Raw genomic sequence first — 18425 nt, 5'->3', positions numbered from 1 at the left:
TGGCCTGGCCAAGTGACCAAGATGTGACACTTCCCCTCTCCAAGGCCAGGAAGGAGGCCATGGAAGAGGAAAACCCGTCTTAGAGAAATGTCCTCGAGCATAATGACAGTATTCATGAACTGGATCGAAAGCTTGGTACAAAAAACACAGAAACTATTTTTATGAGGACCTCTGTCCTCAGGGCTGGGAGGCTGTCATAGGGTTGGCTATGCCTATGCCTATCAGTTGCGCTGTACACAGGGGTCTTCATGGCTAGAGGGGCAGCGAGGGCAGGCTAGATGACCTCTAGGCCAAGAATCCTCGCGTTAAGAGCAGACGAATGGATCCTGGGCCAGAAGGTGGCCGTAGGCAGTCTCAGATCGTGGTGAACTCACGGGTCATCTTTTCTCTGGACCTGGCGTCCCAGACTGGCCCGAGATATGGGGGGCGGGGGCACTGAGGGATGCCTGTAGCCACTTATTGTTCCTGGGGTGCGGGTCAGGCAGTATCCTGTCCCGCGAGCCTCCTGGAGGAGTCAAGCTACTCGCTCCCCGCCCCTCCCCCGAGCTCTTCTCCAGTGCGCACGCGCCAGCAACCCTTTACGCAGCGGTGGGACGTAATTACTCCAAGACAGTTAAGATACCCGGGACACCCAGGAACGGATAGTAGAGCCCTCCACCAAGCTGCCTAGAGAAGTGCTTCCCCTGGCAAACAGCGCACCGGAAGCGGAAGCGGCGCCTAGGCCACCCCTCGAGCGGCCATCTTGGAAGCTGAGCGGCGGTAGCAGCGGAGACGCTGCGGCGGGTGCGGTGGGCTAAGTCCCAGCGCGGGTGCGGCTCACAGAACGGGCCTCACTCTTTCGCACCCTGCTCTGGCCTCGACCACGGCGAACCTGAACGCGGCGGCGGCCTCAGGGAGAGGTGAGCGCTCGCGGGCTGCGCGGGCCCTCCGGCCGCTCGTTCGCCCCGCCGGAGCCGGCCAGAGCGGCGGGCGGGGACTCGGGGGACTCCGCACGTCCAGTCCAGTTCGTTACGTCGCCTGCTGTGCTCCGACCCGGAGCGTCCCTTTGCGGACCCGAGGTCGGTTACCGAGGGCGCTTGGGGTTCCTGGCTGGGGTTGGTCCTTTGGGCAGGTTAGAGATTTGGTTTGCCACGCGGCAGAATCTCTCACGAAGAGGCCTGTTGGTTGGTGCACTTGAAATACTTCCAGGAGTAGCCAGGGTTGATCTTTATAAACGTATCTGGTGAGTTTGTTTTGTGGGGTGGCAGCCGTTGAGTGCTCCCTCTTATCTTGGACAGTTAGAACCTCAGACTACTTAATAAACCCCAACAGAAACGAGCGTGTCCACCGTTATGCCCTTGGAGGTAACAGAACACTTGAAAGTAAGAGTGGGACTTGGACCCTGAACAAGACCCTGCCCTATGCGGGGGGGCGGGATGAATACGGTGGGGACTTACTCTCTACTTTTTACTAACTACAGATCCTCAGCCAATGACTTCACCTCCTTTTCAGTGTACCTCACTTAGTAGGTAACACAGGTCAGATTCCCAACGTTTTGTCAGATCCAGATAGACAACTTTGAAGAGATAAAGCCACGGTCCATTGTAAGCTAACAAGTGCATAAAACAGCCTTTTTGTAAGCAGTGGTACAAGGCTTTATTCATTCCAGGTGTGTGAAATGGTAATTTAGCTTCGGGGGGGGGGGGGGAGGAATTTTAGGATTTTATTTAATTGGAAAGTTCTGTGTATGATCTTCAGCCAGAGCTAGGTCTAGGTGCTGGAACTTGGACTCGATAGTCTGCACATCATGGTGTTCCTGAACTCAGTGTCAGCCCCGTTCTCAGGTGTGTGTGAGAAAGTGGCGGTTGGGCTGCTTCTATGAGCCTCTGGCTTTCATCCAGCCAGTGAAGTAATCCTGGAGAAGGTAGAACTCCCTGAAAATCCTGGCCTTGGGTGTGTCATGTACCCTTTTGATCACTCAGGCCAAGGTTTTATTCCACACCATCACCTGACTGACTGTACTGGTACGGGAGAGAGATGTCCAGAAGAAAAGGAACTGCCACCTTGGCACAGTGATGTGGGACAGAAAAGACTTACTCTGCTAGAGACTGGCTGCTTCTTGTCACCTGCAGTCCTCCAGGAGAATCATGAAAGAAAGTGCTGTTCTGAGTGAGGTAAAGGAGGATCAGTTAGGGCAACTGAGTAGTTGAATCTTAATTATGATTTTTATGTCTAAAAGTAAGTTTGAGGTTGGGCATTCGCTTAGTGATAGAATACTTGCCTACCATGTGTGAGGCTCTGGGTTCAATTTCCAGTGCTGAAAGGAAAAAAAAAGTTAAAGTGGCACATTCCATTAATATCAGCACTTGTGGAGCAGAGGCAGGAGGATCTTTGAGTTTGAGACCACTCTAGTCTATGGTGAATTCCAGGACAGCCAAAGCTATGAAGTGAGACCTTGTCTCAAAAAAAAAAAAAAAAAAAAAAAATTAAAAGCAAATATGAGAGGGACCTTTGATTAGACAAGGTCGGTTGTTTTTTTGTTTTTTTTTTTTTTCTTTCTTGAGATAGGGTATCTCTTTGTAGCCCTGGCTCTCCTGGACCTCACTCTGTAGACCAGGCTGGCCTTGAACTTACAGAGATCTGCCTGTCTGTGCCTCCCAAGTGCCAGGGTTAAAGATGTGTGCCACCACACCTGTCCGTCTATCCATCCTTCCTTCCTTCCTTTTTTTTTCCAAGACAGGACCTCATGTATTCCAAGCTATATAGCCTAGGATGACTTTGAACTTATGATTCTTTGCCTCTACCTGTTCAGTTTTGGGAGTACAGGTATGCACCACCATGCTCTGTTTATGTGGTGCCAAGAATCAAAGGGCTTCCTGCATGCTAGGCAAGCACTAACCAACTGAGTTACATTTATAGCCTGGCACAACTACCTTGCTAGTTTACTGTTGTGTGTCCACTAACTTTGATTATGCATCCTGTCTGGTCACTTAGCTGAATCCAAATATAGTTGTGTTGGGATTACCACTGAAATTATTTTGTACATGTTGGAGTGTTAACTTCAAGGGTGAACATAAGAGAAAGAATCTTGTGGTTCTGCTTGTGGATCATTGGCTATTGCTTTGTTTCTTACTAGGTGCTGGGCAAGTTGAGCTCTCTGGCCCACATGGCTTCTGAAGCCAAGAACTTGGGGACAATGCTTTCTGGAAGCATTTCTTGGCCATGCTGGACTGTAACCATGTTCCTGGTGTGAACATTCTTGGAAGCATCAGGCAAAAGCCCTTGATTCTGCCAGAAAGGTTCTTGTGCACTATATCTTAGACCATGGGGGTGGTGATGATGATGATGGTGGTGGTGGTGGTGGTGGTGGTGGTGGTGGTGATGGTGGTGGTGGTGTGGTTGTGAAGAACAGAAAAGGAAGCATTTGATTAGGGAAGTCAGGGAGGACCCTGATGGATGTAGCTCAGATTAGTTAGGGAAGGATGTAGGTGTATTTTCTACCAGTCCAAACTGGGCTGGGAAGATTGGGTTTTACTAGGTGCTATGAGAACTACGTCTAGATGGGTTGTTTGAAGAGTTTGGCGGATAAAGAAGCTGTTGCCATTTATCTGCTGTCTTTGGTGGGGAGTGGATGGTTAAACTGCATTGATTTAGTGCACAAGATGAAGTGTAAAGAGATTTGAGGTTCTTGTGGTTGACAGGAAAGTAATGTGTTCCTGCATTATGGTTATTGGGACTAGAAGGAAGTGAACAAGTAATGCATGGATTAGGGTTCATCCCCCATTTCCCCAATTGAGAAGCCACATGGGCACTTTGACTGATACTGTGCACATGAGAGGATTGTGGTGGATACCCTGGCTGAGCTATCCCCTCTGTAGGCCCTGAGGGTACAGAGTAAGTCCATACCACACCTTGGTTGTCATGAGGTATCAATATCCTGGTAGAGGAGGCAGATGCAGAGGTCTGTGGTGATGATGTCTACCAAGAAATTAGGCCAAATGGTTGAAAGTTGTTGACTGTCAAATAATATGTATAAGCAAATATTGAAGAGTGAAAAAACATGTGGCTCTCTGCTGGGAATAATTCATACAAAGGACAGGATAGGGTTGACTTTAGGTTTCTCTAGTTTGGGAGGTCAAGATGGGGAATCACAGCTATTATTGATGTTCGCTGATGTCTAGAGTTATGGTTAAAGTGACCAGATAGCACTGTGTGAGACAGGTTAGGGATAGAGTGGCCAAGTGAGAGTGGTGGGAAGAAAAGGAGGAGGCTGCAATGGGCAAATCTGGGTTTTCAGTACCACACGATATGGCCATCTGTAACTGCCCATGTCCAACCTGCTCTGTTATAGTCAAGTTCATCTCCTCTGCTTTTTTCATTTAAACTTAAATATATTTTCATTTTTGGTACTGGGGAGGTGTGTGCCATAGCATGTGTGTAGAGGTCAGAGAACAGCTTGTGGTAGTCTTTCCTGTCATATAGGTCCTGGGAATTGAATTCAGGTCATCAGACTTGGCAACAAGTATCTTTATCCACTGAACCATCTCACCAGCCTACTATCTCCTCTAATTTGTATATCCCTAAGTGGCCCCTCAATTGTATTTTAGACTAGTAGTATTCACACTTTTTTTTTAGTTGTAGAATTTTTTTGTGTTTCTGTCTTAAATCATGAGAAAAGAGAACAAAGAGGAGCTCTTCTGACATCTGTGGCAGAGGGAACCCTATTCCCTCCATCACTGCCTCCTCCTTTTGGAGTATAGCTAATGGGTCTGAGTCCCTGATTCAGTTCTTTCTCTTTTTTGAGACAGAGTCTCACTATGTAGACTGGGCTGGCCTCAACTCAGAGATTTGACTGCCTCTGCCTTCCAAATGCTGTGATTAAAGATGTGTACCACCACATCCAGCTGGTCTCTTCTCTTTTAAAAGTTTTTTTTTTTTTTTAAATAATATATTTTTTTATGTGCTTTGGTGTGAAGATGTCAGATCCCCTGGAACTGGAGTTATAGACAGTTGTGAACTGCCATGTGGGAATTGAACCCGGGTCCTCTGGAAGAGCAGCCAGTGCTCTTCACCGCTGAGCCATCTCTCCAGTCCTCTTTAAAAGTTTATATATATATATATATATATTTATTGTTTGTGGATGCATGCATGTTTGTGCATGTCTGTGGGCTTGTGTGTGAATGTCAGAGGACAACTTAAAGTAGATAGTTCTTTCCCTTTCACTATCTGGATTGTGAGGATCAAACTTCTTTCATCAGTCTTGTCTGGCAAGCACTTTTACCTGCTCACCAAGACATCTCAAAAGCCCTAGTTCTTTCTTTTTAGCATTGTCATGGTCTTACTCCCTGTATGTATCCTTTACTGCTGCCTTATGTTGAGGCCCCAGAGTGACCTTCCTCATAGAAGGTCCTATTGCTGTGAAGAGACACCATAACCATGGCAACTCTTATAAAGGAAAACATTTAATTGGGGCTAGGTTACAGTTTCAGAGGTTTAGTCCATTATCATCCTGGCAGGAAGCATGGCAGCATGTGGGCAGACGTGCTGGAGAAGGAGCTGAGAGTTCTACATCTTGATCCACAGGCAGCAGAAGTTAATGCCTCTCTAGGCCTAGCTTGAGCATCTGAGACTTTAAAGCCAGCCCCTACAATGATCCACTTCCTCCAGCAAGGCCACACTTGCTAATAGTGCCACTTGCAGTGGGCCTATGGGGGCCATTCTTACTTAGACCACCACATGTACTTTAAGACTGGGACCTATAACTCTTGGGATTCTGGAAGCTTGACTTTGTCTCTCTGGCTAGTCTTGTTCTTTGTCCTTCACTGTGTTTGAGCTCCTGCCTGACATGGTGACCAATGTGCTCCCCTAAACATGCCTTCTCCTCTGCCTAGTACATGCATCTAGATCTCTGAAAGTACCACATCATCTCTTTGCCCCTACTGCTGTTACTTGTGATCAGTGTCAAATGTGTAACAGGCTTCCAAGCCAGGAGAAGGCCTGTGGTACTCACTAATTTCCTCTTGTGAAATGTTCATTACCGAGGTGTTGCTGAACAGAGTTAAAGGACATGTAGAGCTGGTGTAGGCTGGTTTCAGCATACCTACCCAGATCCCACTTGAATGAATTAATCTGTAAATTCTTTGAGGACAGGAATGCAGCTTCATGGTTCTTTCTACCTTACATCGTGTTAGACACTTGGTATCATGTTGCATAAATGAAAGTGGTGATGGTGGTAGGGACATACAGAAAAAGAACTGAGGGATGGGCTTGATGGTTGGTGGGCTGCAGAAAGGAAAGCAGGGGTAGTCATCTGCTGAAGTTGTCTATAGTAAGGGAATGCATGTGTATGTTCTTCTGTTCTCTGTAAGTAGAGATGCTTTTTCTTTTTCTTTTTAAATAGATGAGCAATAACAGCAATAAGAGAGCTCCAACAACAGCAACACAAAGGTTGAAACAGGACTACCTTCGAATTAAGAAAGATCCGGTGCCTTACATCTGTGCAGAGCCCCTCCCTTCAAATATTCTTGAATGGTAAGATTCTGCATTCTTGCTCACTCTGCAGCATAGTAACTCTCTTGAAGGTCTGTAGTGGTCTAGCTGGTGGGCAGAGGCAGTAGTTAATTCCTCAGCTATGGATGGACACTGGAGATGCCTGTCAATATTGTGGGCTTTGCAATGAATGCCATGTCAAGAATATTAGGGAGTTCTGCTTGGCTTAGGCTAGGACTGAAAGGAAAAATCTTGGGTAGTCCTCATTGCGGGCTTTGGGTATACAAAGCTCTCAGATGTCGTTCATGTAAATTAGGGTTCGGCTGCATTTTGCTTCCTGATACTGGGAATTAGCTGTCTAGCCTGGGAGCATTGGTGGCAAAGTCTTGTCACTAACCCCTGACTCCGGCCTAGGCCAAGTGCTCATAAATCTCAAGCTGATAGAGCTTGTGGAAAATATTTGTTTCTTGGTAGTTCTTTTGCTGTGTTAAAAATGTAGAGTCCTGAAATTACATGTTCTCTGTGGAAATGCTCATTGCCAGCTTTGGTGAGCATTTCTCACTGGGTTTGGTATACACCTTTAATCCCAGCATTCAGGAAGCAGAGGCAGGTGGGCCTCTTGAGTTCCAGGCTAGCCTGTGTAGTGTGGACCAGTTTTTTTTTTTTTAAACATTTCTCTTGCTTTGGTGAATTTGATCTTTTAAAAAATACTTTGATGCCTAATGCCAGGTGTGGTGGCGCGTGCCTTTGATCCCAGCACTCGGGAGGCAGAGACAGGCCTGGGCTACAGAGCGAGTTCCAGGAGAGGCTCCAAAGCTACACAGAGAAAACCTGTCTCAAAAAACCAAAAAAAAAAAAAAAAAAAAAAGACTTGTTAGTACGAAAAGATAAAAAAAAAAAAAAAACAACAAAGGGAAGAGGTAGGTGGGGTGAAGTCTGCAGGAATGTAGAAAGAAGCATCTAGATTCCTGGTCTTGGGCATTTGTTCAAAGAACATTTAGCTCCCCCAGCAGTGAAATTGGACAGCACATGTGACATGTCACTGAAGAAACTCATTAGACACTTGTTGCCCAGGTTCTGTTTGAGTGGCCATTAGACACCTGTGCCTGCCACCCACTAAAACACCAATCTCCTAGGAGAGAAGGATTTAGCATGAGCCATGATGTGTATGTATGTCCCCTTTTTGCTTAGAGTGATGAGTATTGCCCCCAAACATCAATGCCAGGCCTTTTGTGAGAACTTTATAGTTTTAGAGAATTCATGGTCTACAGATCAAGTAATCTGCTTCTCTCTCTCAGGCATTATGTTGTCCGAGGCCCTGAGATGACTCCTTATGAAGGTGAGTAGGAAAAAAAAAAAAAAAAAGAATCATTCCTATCAATGTAAATAAAAGTCTTTCTGTTTTGGATATGTAGTAGTTAAATTAGATTTACCTGAATCTCATCCTAGTGTTTTTCTTAAGTCCTAGAAATGTTTGCTCATTTTGATATTTCTGGACTGTTTGTAATTACCATCTGCATTTCCCTGGCCTCTTATGTTGGCTAGAGGTGGGAAAAAGATTTTTTTTTTTAAATTTTATTTTATATGTATGGGTATTTGCTTGCCTATATGTTTGTGTACCATGTGTGTGCCTGGTGCCCACAGAAGTGAGGGGTGGGTCAGATCCTAGAGTTATAGATGATGGTGCTCTACCATGTGGTTGCTGGATCCTCTTGCAAGAACAGCAAGTACTCTTAACTGCTGAGCCATCTTTCCAGTCCAGGGGAAAACAAATTGGAATAAATAGTAAAACATTCTTCTGTTTCTAAGGCCGAAGGGAATGTTGTCAAAAAATTAGTGCAAGGTATTTTTTAATGTCTTCAGAATAGTTTCCAAGCTAAGTGGAGGCATGTGAGGGTTAGGAAGGATATAGGACCTAACAGGTTCTTATCTCTTTATTGCTTGCTAATGTTGACCTGGTGTCCTAATCCTTCAGGTAACCAGATGTTACTAGGGCCCTCAGTGATTGGACAAATTAGTCCATATTTCTAGGGTCCTATGGCAAGATTGACACCATCTCACAGGCAAGCCCAGGGCAGAGCACTGGCCAGGTGGGCGGTGCCTCTTCTTCTAGCCATCAGGCCTAACTTAAGACAACAAAAACAACAGGTCTTTGCCTATAGGTGGAAACCTTGTGGAACACTCCAGAGAGGAGGTTTTAGTGGTTCTGTGAGGCTCTGGGTTCCATCCTCAGCATAAACAAAAAGAAAAATATTGTTTGGGACATTTGTTTGAGAGCTTGGGTAGTTGAGAATGAAAAGGGCAAACTCTTTTGCAGGTAGTTTGGCTGATACTTCTTTAACAGGTTCTCCTTTGGCCCAGGAGTCCTAAGATTTGGGGTAATTCATTCTGGATAATGAGTCTGCAGGGGCTATGTGGGGAGATAAATGTGTGTACATGTCATAATGATGGTGTTTACAGTGCCAGGCACCAAAAACATGCCTAAGCCCTACAGCAGCAGGGTGTGGGTAAAATGAGGGAGGCATACAGGCTATGTGTCTTGAGGAGCCCTTGAAATTTCTTTTTGTCAGTCCCTAATAGATGTGAAAGATGGGCTTCCAAACAGTTGGTAAAAACAATATGAAAATACTTTGTGTGTTTGACATGCTTGAAAAACTATTTTGAGGCCGGGCGGTGGTGGCGCACGCCTTTAATCCCAGCACTCGGGAGGCAGAGCCAGGCGGATCTCTGTGAGTTCGAGGCCAGCCTGGGCTACCAAGTGAGTTCCAGGAAAGGCGCAAAGCTACACAGAGAAACCCTGTCTCGAAAAACCAAAAAAAAAAAAAAGAAAGAAAAAAGAAAAACTATTTTGAGTTTTGAAATTATTTTGTTTCTTGGTATTTCTTGGGTTTTGTTTTTAAATTTTATTTGTTTTTTTGAAACAGGGTTTCTCTGTAGCTTTGGAGCTTGTTCTAGAACTTGCTTTGTAGATCATACTGGCCTTAAACTCACAGAAATCTGCCTGCCTCTGCCTCCTGAGTGCTGGAATTAAAGGCACGTGCCACCACTGCCTGGCTATTGTTTTTAATTTTTAAGTGTGTGTGTGTGTGTGTGCGCGCGCGCGCGCGCGCGTGTATGCTGTGGAATAATCCTCTTATACACTGTAAAGATTTGTCATTTGAATTGGTTTAATAAAACGCTGATTGGCCAGTAGCCAGGCAGGAAGTATAGATGGGGCGACCAAACTAAGAATTCTGGAAAGGGAAAGGGCGGAGTGAGGAGTCACCAGCCAGATGCAGAGGAAGCAAGGTGAGAATGCTGTACTGAGAAAAGGTACCAAGCCACATGGCTAAACATAGATAAGAATTATAGGTTAATTTAAGTATGAGCTAGTTAGTAATAAGCTTGAGCTACTGGCCAAGCATTTGTAAGTAATATTAAGCCTCTGAATCAATTATTTGGGAAGCGGCTGCTGGGTATTTGGGAGTTGCTGGCAGGACAGAAACTTAAGCACTCAAATGTGGCAGTCAAATGTTCAGCAAGAATTTGCACATAAAACTCGAGAAAGCTTAAAAAAAGGGTTCTAAACACACAAAAGAACATATTCAAGCATGATTTCTTGCTAGCAACCTTTCCTTGGGTAGGCTCTGTTTGCTAGTGGCAAGCAGAGGCATGGCTCCTATAAGATGCAGCTTCCTGGTTTGTGCTGGCAGATAGCCAGCTCTTTGGGAGGTCCTGCAATGGAGCACTTGAATGGTGTTTGTGGGTGACTGATTGCATACTGCTTGGTAGCAGCTTGGACCCAACAGCTTCCCAGAGTTGGAACATGAAGCTTGACTCTTGCTGGTACTTCCACCATGAAACTGGACTCTTAGGAAGTCTACTGGGGTGGAGCCCGCCTCCAAAGCTGTCGGCTTTGGGCCTAATCATGCCCACTTGGCAGTTTAAAAACTTACGTGGTCAGAAAAGGGTTATGGATACACAGTAAAGACAGATTCAGATGGAAAAAAAAAAAAAACCTCTATAAATGGGTTATAGTGTGTTTATCTTGACTTCAAAATTTAAGTCAAAAGATAGGTTACTTTGGGAAAGAGATTCTGCTTTTATCTCCACAGGAAATGAGAGGCTCTGGATTCATTCTGGGTTAAGAAAAATCAGATTTGATCAAGGAAGACCCCTGAAAAATCTCCAATGGGAACACATGGCCCAGATGATCCAGTGTTTCAGAGCGCCCCTGTTGCAGTTTCCTCTGAGTTCTGTATCCAGAAAGGCTTCAAGGCTGCTACAGGCTGAGATGATCTAGCCTCACAGAGTCAGGACTTGACCATAATCCTAAATTTCCTCAGGGTCCCCCAAAGATTACCAGCGCCCACAATCAGCAGGAAGTAGTCTAGAGAACTATGCTCACATTCCCAAAAATAAATTATGGATATTTGTCATTGTTTAGGGAGTTGGTTACAAGTTGTTATTGGCAGTGGTCAGAAAAACTGAACAAAGGAGATTAGATTCAGGGATCTAATTGTAAAAAGAAAAGGGGTATATGGAAATGATAGGATAAAAGGGTAGATTATTGAATCTACTTTAATCCAAAAAAACAACTATTAATCTTACATATTTTACATTAGTATGGACCTTGGTTTATTGATACAAATTTAAAGTTAATTTTCTTATACTGTATGTATATTTCTACTCTTGTTTAGGGTATTATGTTTATGCAGCTCATTTAAAAAATGTAATATATAATTAGGAAATACAGATTAATAGTCAACTATAATAGCAAACGTATAGTCATGTTAGGTATGTTTTCAAGGTCATACAAAGATATATTTTTAGACAATCTTCAAACACTTCAAAGACCTATAGAATATGGCATTTAAAATGTTTTAAGAACTTAAGACTTTCCTTGACAGTGAGACTCATCTGCTCCTGGCAGCACCAATCTACTTCAGAGAAGATGATGGGCATTGAAGAAACTCCATATGGAGTTTACTTTCTTTGTGGCAAAAGTTAGCCACTAGGCAAGAAACTGCCCTTGCCTTGACTGCTGACAATATACTGTCCAAACTGGACAAGCAGGACACAAAAGAAAGTGACTGCAGAACTTTGCCAAGACAGGTGGGACAGTCCTTCAAAAATCCTGCATCTCAGAAAAGTCTGTCAGACATGCTAGGCCTGTAGGCCAGAGTTAGATGCACCACTGTTGCAGAGGAACTTGCCCCTGTCATTAAGTAACATTTCACCCTTCTGGGGTCTTTGATGGAGTTGAAGACTAAATAGTTACAGTTTTCCTTAGTTATAATAGAAAGTAAATTAGATACAAAACTTTAGACTCACCAAGATAAGATAGATAATTATTTTCTCTATTTTGCCAAGTGCAAATGGATTAATGTTACTGTAATTCTTAACTTTTTGTTGTATATAATCTTACTATGTTAAAGTTAAAACCTTTTTAATTAGAAAAAGGGAGGGGGAGAAATGCAGTGAAATAATCCTCTTGTACACTGTAAAGATTTGTCACTCAAATTGGTTTAATAAATCGCTGATTGACCAGTAGCCAGGCAGGAAGTATAGGTGGGGTGACCAAACTAAGAATGCTGGGAAAAGGAAGGGTGGAGTCAGGAGTCACCAGCTATTGCAGAGGAAGCAAGGTGAGAATGCTGTACTGAGAAAAGGTACCAAGCCATATGGCTAAACATAGATAAGAAATACAGGTTAAGTATAAGAGCTAGTTAGTAATAAGCCTGAGCTACTGGCCAAGCATTTGTAAGTAATATTAAGCCTCCAAGTCAATTATTTGGGAAGTGGCTGCTGGGTATTTGGGAGTTGCTGGCGTGACAGAAACTTTGGCCTACACGTATAGATTCTTGAAAAGAAACCTCAGGTTCTTTACAAAAGCAACAGGTAGGTGCTCTTAACTGCTGAACCTCTCTATCCTCTTTTTAAAATTTAAAGTAAATAGTAAGCATTTAAACCCTGTGTGACAGGACCTCTCCTAGTGCTAGACCAGCCAAAGTTTGTTGATGTTAGAATGGCTGGACACAGGGAGAAAAGAGTATGACCCTGAAGTGAAGGATGCTTGAGCAGAGTCTTGGAGATTACCTAGTTTTGCCAACTCAACCCTGACTTTGTTACTGTGCTTCCACCTGGTCCTGTTTCCTAACCCTTTTCTCTACTGTCTTAGCCATTAGTGCTGGAATCCCTATTCTTCCATCTCCTTATCCTTTTCTGTGGATACTGTCCCTCAGGCTGCCAGTTTGTCATCCCCTCTTTACTGCCCTCCTCAGCTGTCCCTACTTAATGGGACTACTAGCTGCAGATAACATTCTCCTGGAGTCTATAAGGAATCCTCTAAATTGTCTTGGCCAAGGGCTTTCCTCAGTTTCTTATCCTCTAGTATATGATGCTGTTGATGGCCACATTCCTGGTGTGCTCTTTCTCCTTTGTGTTTGAGGTGTTCTGCCCCTTCTTCCTTGCTTTCCTAATGGCTCCTCTGTAACTGCAAACATCTTTGACTGGAGCTCTATGATAGTCCTATTCCTAGTGTTCTTGGGCACATCCATCCTAAAAGTACAAAATTGGCTTCCTAAGGAAAGTTTGCTAATAATTTACCACTAATCATGGATTTAATGTAATCTTATTTGTGTTTTAATAATGTTAAGGCTTACTCTAAAATTTACATGAAAGGACAAAGGACCTAAAGTAGATTCCAAAAAAATGTTTTGAAAGGAGAATTAAATGGGTTGAGCCACTGTTTCCCATATATTATGTGGCTCTTGCAGTGAGGAACAAGCAGTGGTGCAGGGATACAGATTGTGGAGCATAATGTATAACCTAGAAACAGTGCCTATCACCAACCAGTTGATATTGACAAAGCACAAGCCAGTAGGGAAGCATAGCCTGACAAAGTGGTTTTGGGCATCTATGGTTCTGCTGTGTTCTCTGGGTTTCTGTCCCTAGATTTTAGCCAAGGGTGTGCTTGTGGCTCATCCCTCATAGACTTCTCTGTGCTCTTCTTGGGTAGGTGTGTAGAAGAGCTTTTGCTGATTGTGTTCCATGGCAAGAACTGACTTTGATTGTAGGGGAGAGGGTCTGTCTTGCTGTGGTCATTTTTGTAAAAGTATTCCCCTGGCACATCTTCGTGTTTTGAGGGTGAGACCCATGACTACCCACAAACATTGAGTATTCTTTGTAATTTAACCTGTGTCTTGGAATTAGGGATAGGGATCAGTGGTAGAGTGCTTGCTTAAGAATGTGCAAGGCCGGGCTGGAGAGATGGCTCAGGGGTTAAGAGCACTGGCTGCTCTTCCAGAGGTCCTGAGTTCAATTCCCAGCAACCACATGGTGGCTCACAACCATCTGTAATGAGATCTGGTGCCCTCTTCTGCAGGGATATATGCAGGCAGAATACTGTATACATAATAAATAAATCAATCTTTAAAAAAAAAAAAAAGAATGTGCAAGGCCCTAGGTCTAATCCCCAGCACAACCAATCAATAAATAATGTGTATTTATACACAAAGAATCACATGTTAGTGTGGGTGGGGGGTTTGGGAGTAGGGGTGTGCACATGTATGTGCTGGTCCACATTTACGTGTGTCAGGTCTCCCTGTTCCATTGAGACAGTCTCCCTGAACTCATTATTTTTCTGCTAGACTAGCAGCCAACACGCCCAGGTCTTCGTCTGTCTCCATCACTCTCATTGTTAAGAGTTGTAGGCATGTGTGGGACCATCTTGTTATGTGGGTTCTAGAATCCAAACTCTGATCTTCATGCTTGCATGGAAGGAGGCTCTTAACTGTTGATCTATCTCTTCAGCCTTCATTTATGTGTTCTTTAGTGCAAATAGTTAACTGATGTCCAATAGCTTGTTGTTATCTTATCTAATTTGCATTATATGTCATAGATTCCTCTTTCACCAACTCATAACTGACATCCATTCATGTGACCCTTTTCTTTGAAATGCAAGTGGGTGTTTCCTAATTTTTCTCCCTGCAGACAAATGCTGGTGCTAGGAATGTATTTCCTAGGAACCAAATGAAGTAGTGTAGGAGGCTGGGACCCCTTGCAAGTTTTCTTCTGACCATTCAGTTCTCAGTAAGGATGGAACATGAGTCTGGAGAGAGAAGGGGTGTTCTGTAGCTGTAGTAGGGCAAGTGATAGTTATAGACTCCTGTGGGCACGGTTGCAATAGATGGAGAGTCAGAAGCTGGGGGATAGGCTGAGGGTGTTGGTGTAGCATGAGCCCTGGTGAATAAAGTCAGTAGTGGATTGAGCCAGTGAGCCAGCATAGAGAGAGGGCAGTGGGATACTATGTGCTTGGGAAGCCAGCTGGGAACTGGAAAGGTTGATGAGTGTTGAGAAGCAGTAACCCTGGATGTTAACAAGGGAAATAATTAACAATAGTTAATAAGACTTTTTCTTTTGATATAGGTGGCTATTATCATGGAAAACTAATTTTTCCCAGAGAATTTCCATTTAAGCCTCCTAGTATTTACATGATAACCCCCAATGGAAGGTTTAAGTGCAACACAAGGTAAGCTTTCAGGTGATGCAATGCTTTGAGCTGTCTGTGGTAATGGGAAATGTACATTCTTACTGACAAAAATCACTTTCTTTCAGGCTGTGTCTCTCCATCACAGATTTCCACCCAGATACATGGAATCCAGCGTGGTCTGTCTCCACCATTCTAACAGGGCTTCTGAGCTTCATGGTGGAGAAGGGCCCCACCCTGGGCAGCATAGAAACATCAGACTTCACGGTGAGGTGTGGCAGCGCCTCGCCCTGGGCCTTGTGGCACTGTGGTTTCCAACCTTTCATCCTAGGCTGATTCTGCCCTGTTCCTGGCCACATTGTAGAAATCTCTGCTATAGCTGCCTCAGAACATGGCCCTTGGCCTCACTGCCCATCTCTGTCTCCAACTCTGCTTTTGTCCTTGCTAAACATCACTGACACTCCTGTACTCCTCAGGAGACTTTGTAAGGCTTGAGAAGGGCCTGCACAACATTTTGTTCCCTGCTTGTTTTAGTTCTCTAATATTTAAATGATAAGAATAATGTGTAATGTTAATTGATAACAAAAACATAATTAACCCTTCATAAGACTAATTTTTGAGAAGAGAAAGCATTTTAAGTGCTTTCTATAATCCTTGACTCTACAGAGGTCTGTTTTGAGGTTATGTTTTGCCGTTAGGGTTTCATTAGTGTAGGGTGGTCTGGAACTCACTATGTAGGGCAGGCTGGCATTGAATCTGTAGTGATCCTCTTACCTTAGCCTCCTGAATACTGGGATTGCAGGTATGCACCACCACCGTATCCTATCTTTTTAAAGAATCTGCACCCCCTCCCCCCAAGACAGGGTTTCTCTGTGTAATGCTGTGACTGTCCTGGAACTCCTTTTGTAGACCAGGCTGGCCTTGAACTCACAGAGATCCATCTGCCTCTGCCTCCCTAGTGCTAAGATTAAAGGCATGTACTGCCTGGCAAGAACTTAAAAAAAAAATTATTTAAATTAGCTGGGCAGTAGTGGTGTACACCTTTAATCCCAGTATTGGGAGGCAGAGGCAGGTGGATCTCTTTGTGTTTGAAGACAACTCAGTCTACAGAGTGAGTTCCACGACAGCCAGGGCTACATAGAGAATCCCTGCCTTAAAAAAACAAAAAAATTAAAATTAGCTTTCTGGCTGATATTTCCCTTTTCTTTCTTCCTAGAAAAGACAGCTGGCAGCACAGAGTTTAGTGTTTAATTTAAAAGATAAAGTCTTTTGTGAATTATTTCCTGAAGTTGTGGAGGTAAGAAAGCCAAAGATGGAACTCAGTTTTATCTTCCCCTATGTTAAAAACACTTTCAGATTTGTTTCCAAAGAGAATCTGTATGTGTGCCTACTGCTGTTTTCCTGTAGATGTTTAGGGGGATTGCAGGCTCTCTATGTTGCTGCAGGACATAGAAGGGTCTGTGCTGTCTATGCCTCCAGGTATACACATTTTTGGGTGATAGAGCTGGCTCTTCTCCAGGACCCTATAGTGCAGGAAAGACAGAGCCCAGGGATGGGGGAGACCCTGAGGGACATGTTCAAGTGTTGGGGGCTGAGTCTGTCCCCACAGAGGCATGAAACTTGCCAATCAGTGGCCATCCCTCAAGTGATCCACCAGCAATGGCTAGGAGGTATATCAGTTGCTTCTTACGGCAAGGGCTGGGTATGTACTATCCATGTGGAGTTAAGTGTTCCCTGGTTTGGGCTGCAGTTGAGACCATGACAATGAGCAGAAGCACCAAGCTGGATAGCGGTGTAATGCTTGATGGCTCATTGTTACCCGGCATTGCTGGCACCTGGCTCAGGCACAGAATAGTCATGTTGATACCTTGCTTGATTTCCTCACCTGTTAAGTGGGACCAAGAGCTATTCTCTCTTGGGTTAGGATCTACTGCAGGGGAATGGAGAACTGTGTTCTGGGTGGTATATAAACACTCGAGTGCTGCTCTCAAAGGAACAGGTTTGTTAAGACAACTGAGGGTTTTTGTGTTTTTCTCTCAGGAAATTAAACAGAAACAGAAAGCACAAGATGAACTAAGTAGCAGGCCCCAGAACCTTCCCTTGCCAGACGTGGTTCCTGATGGGGAGATGCACCGTGGCCAGAATGGGATCCAGCTCCTCAATGGGCATGCACCTGCTGCCGGCCCAAACCTCGCTGGGCTCCCACAGGCCAACAGGCATCATGGACTCCTGGGCGGCGCTTTGGCGAACTTGTTTGTTATAGTTGGGTTTGCGGCCTTTGCCTACACGGTCAAGTACGTGCTGAGAAGCATAGCACAGGAATGAGGCTCAAGAGCCGCAATCTACAGTTGCTGCTGAGGGACGCAGGGGCCAGAGCTTGATGCAGGCGGGATGGACATGCTGCTGAGCACAGGATGGCCTGCTGGACTCCTGGGCTTCACTTTTTAAAAACCTTAAAGCAAAAACCAAAATGTGTGATTTGGAGGAGATTGGAGGTTCCTAACTCCCTCTTGAGGCTGATGTGGACAAGGGCCACTCACGCTTTGGTTTTATTGCTTATCTCCTGTGTTGTCTTTTGGACCTGTTTAGTAATCCCGTTTTTTTGTTTGTTTTGTTTTGTTTTTTTCCATTTTATTAGATTTGATCACTTAAAAATATAAAACTTAAATGCCTATCAAATAAATACTGTGTGTGTTCTTAGTGGAAGAGCTGAAGACTTCATGGTGGAGCCAGTGCTGCAGACCTCCAGTGGGGGCTAAGTGGGCTGACTGGTAACAGCTGTAGTTGGGGGTCTAGGAGAGGAGCGATTTGGCCTCATTATCAAACTCCACTTATGAATGAGAGAAAATACGTACAGAAAGTGCTTGTTCTGTTCTCGTTAAGATAGAAGAGTCACCTTGCTCTCTGACCACAGTGGCTGAGGACTACAGTGAAGGCTTGGAGGATAGGGGGTGGCCCTGGTATCGCCGACAACCTTAGTACCTGTCCCTTCGTTCAGCTCCTTTGAGTGATGAAGAAGCCGGATCCCTGAGAGCCTGTTGAGCCTTTTCTCTGAATTCCTTATGTCTAGTTGGCCAGGAGCCTGTATTCTTCCTATGTTGATGGACAGTGGAAAATTCAAGTCCCCATGGACTGGGCTTACGTATTTTGAGGCTCTCCAAGTTCTCTCAACATCCTTTTTAGGTGACCTGTATTAGATGTTGATTTCTACAGATTGTGGAAAGGCAAACTGCCCAGAAAACACATCAGATTTAAGTGTCTAAGCGGGCAAGTTCTCAGTTTTTAGACACTTGACTCCATCATAGCCAACATCTTACCCTTTTAGTGTTTGTGTTTAATGTATCTGTAGTAAGGCACCAGGTAGAGCCAATGACATTGTCTGTGTTGGACATCAGTCATCACCAGGGGACCCAAAAGAGTCTCCTAAACCAACTTCATTTCAGAGAACAGTGCTGAAGCTGAAATGCAACCTTCACGATCATTTTGG

General features: G+C 44.4%; 1 protein-coding gene across 6 annotated transcripts; it reads left to right on the top strand.

Annotated features, from left to right (window-relative positions):
• The first annotated feature begins 724 nt into the window (after positions 1-724).
• Positions 725-17621, top strand: Ube2j2 (ubiquitin conjugating enzyme E2 J2). 6 transcript variants are annotated; one of them, XM_052716125.1, is made up of 9 exons: positions 726-899; positions 1962-2153; positions 3116-3278; positions 6380-6510; positions 7767-7807; positions 14878-14980; positions 15067-15205; positions 16155-16235; positions 16979-17621. In XM_052716125.1, the coding sequence occupies exons 4-9, from the start codon at positions 6380-6382 to the stop codon at positions 17261-17263; spliced, it is 780 nt and encodes a 259-aa protein (XP_052572085.1). In that variant the 5' UTR covers positions 726-899; positions 1962-2153; positions 3116-3278; the 3' UTR covers positions 17264-17621. The 6 variants fall into 6 exon arrangements, with proteins under 6 accessions (XP_052572087.1, XP_052572086.1, XP_052572085.1 ...); XM_052716123.1 differs by having other exon boundaries at positions 726-1058; XM_052716124.1 differs by lacking the exon at positions 1962-2153.
• The last annotated feature ends 804 nt before the right edge of the window (positions 17622-18425 follow it).

Source organism: Peromyscus californicus, unplaced genomic scaffold (assembly GCF_007827085.1).
Source record: "Peromyscus californicus insignis strain IS unplaced genomic scaffold, ASM782708v3 Scaffold_5__1_contigs__length_169319896, whole genome shotgun sequence".
Lineage (NCBI taxonomy): Eukaryota > Metazoa > Chordata > Mammalia > Rodentia > Cricetidae > Peromyscus > Peromyscus californicus.
The sequence above is the reverse complement of the archived record's forward strand: the minus strand, read 5'-3'. Positions and strand labels throughout refer to the sequence as shown.

Coding starts and splice junctions, on each gene's coding strand:
- Ube2j2 (XM_052716127.1), top strand. CDS start 6,380: ATGAGCAATAACAGCAATAAGAGAGCTCCAACAACAGCAACACAAAGG. Junction 6,511..7,766: donor CCTTCAAATATTCTTGAATG/GTAAGATTCTGC, acceptor TCTCTCTCTCAG/GCATTATGTTGTCCGAGGCC. Junction 7,808..14,877: donor TGAGATGACTCCTTATGAAG/GTGAGTAGGAAA, acceptor CTTTTGATATAG/GTGGCTATTATCATGGAAAA.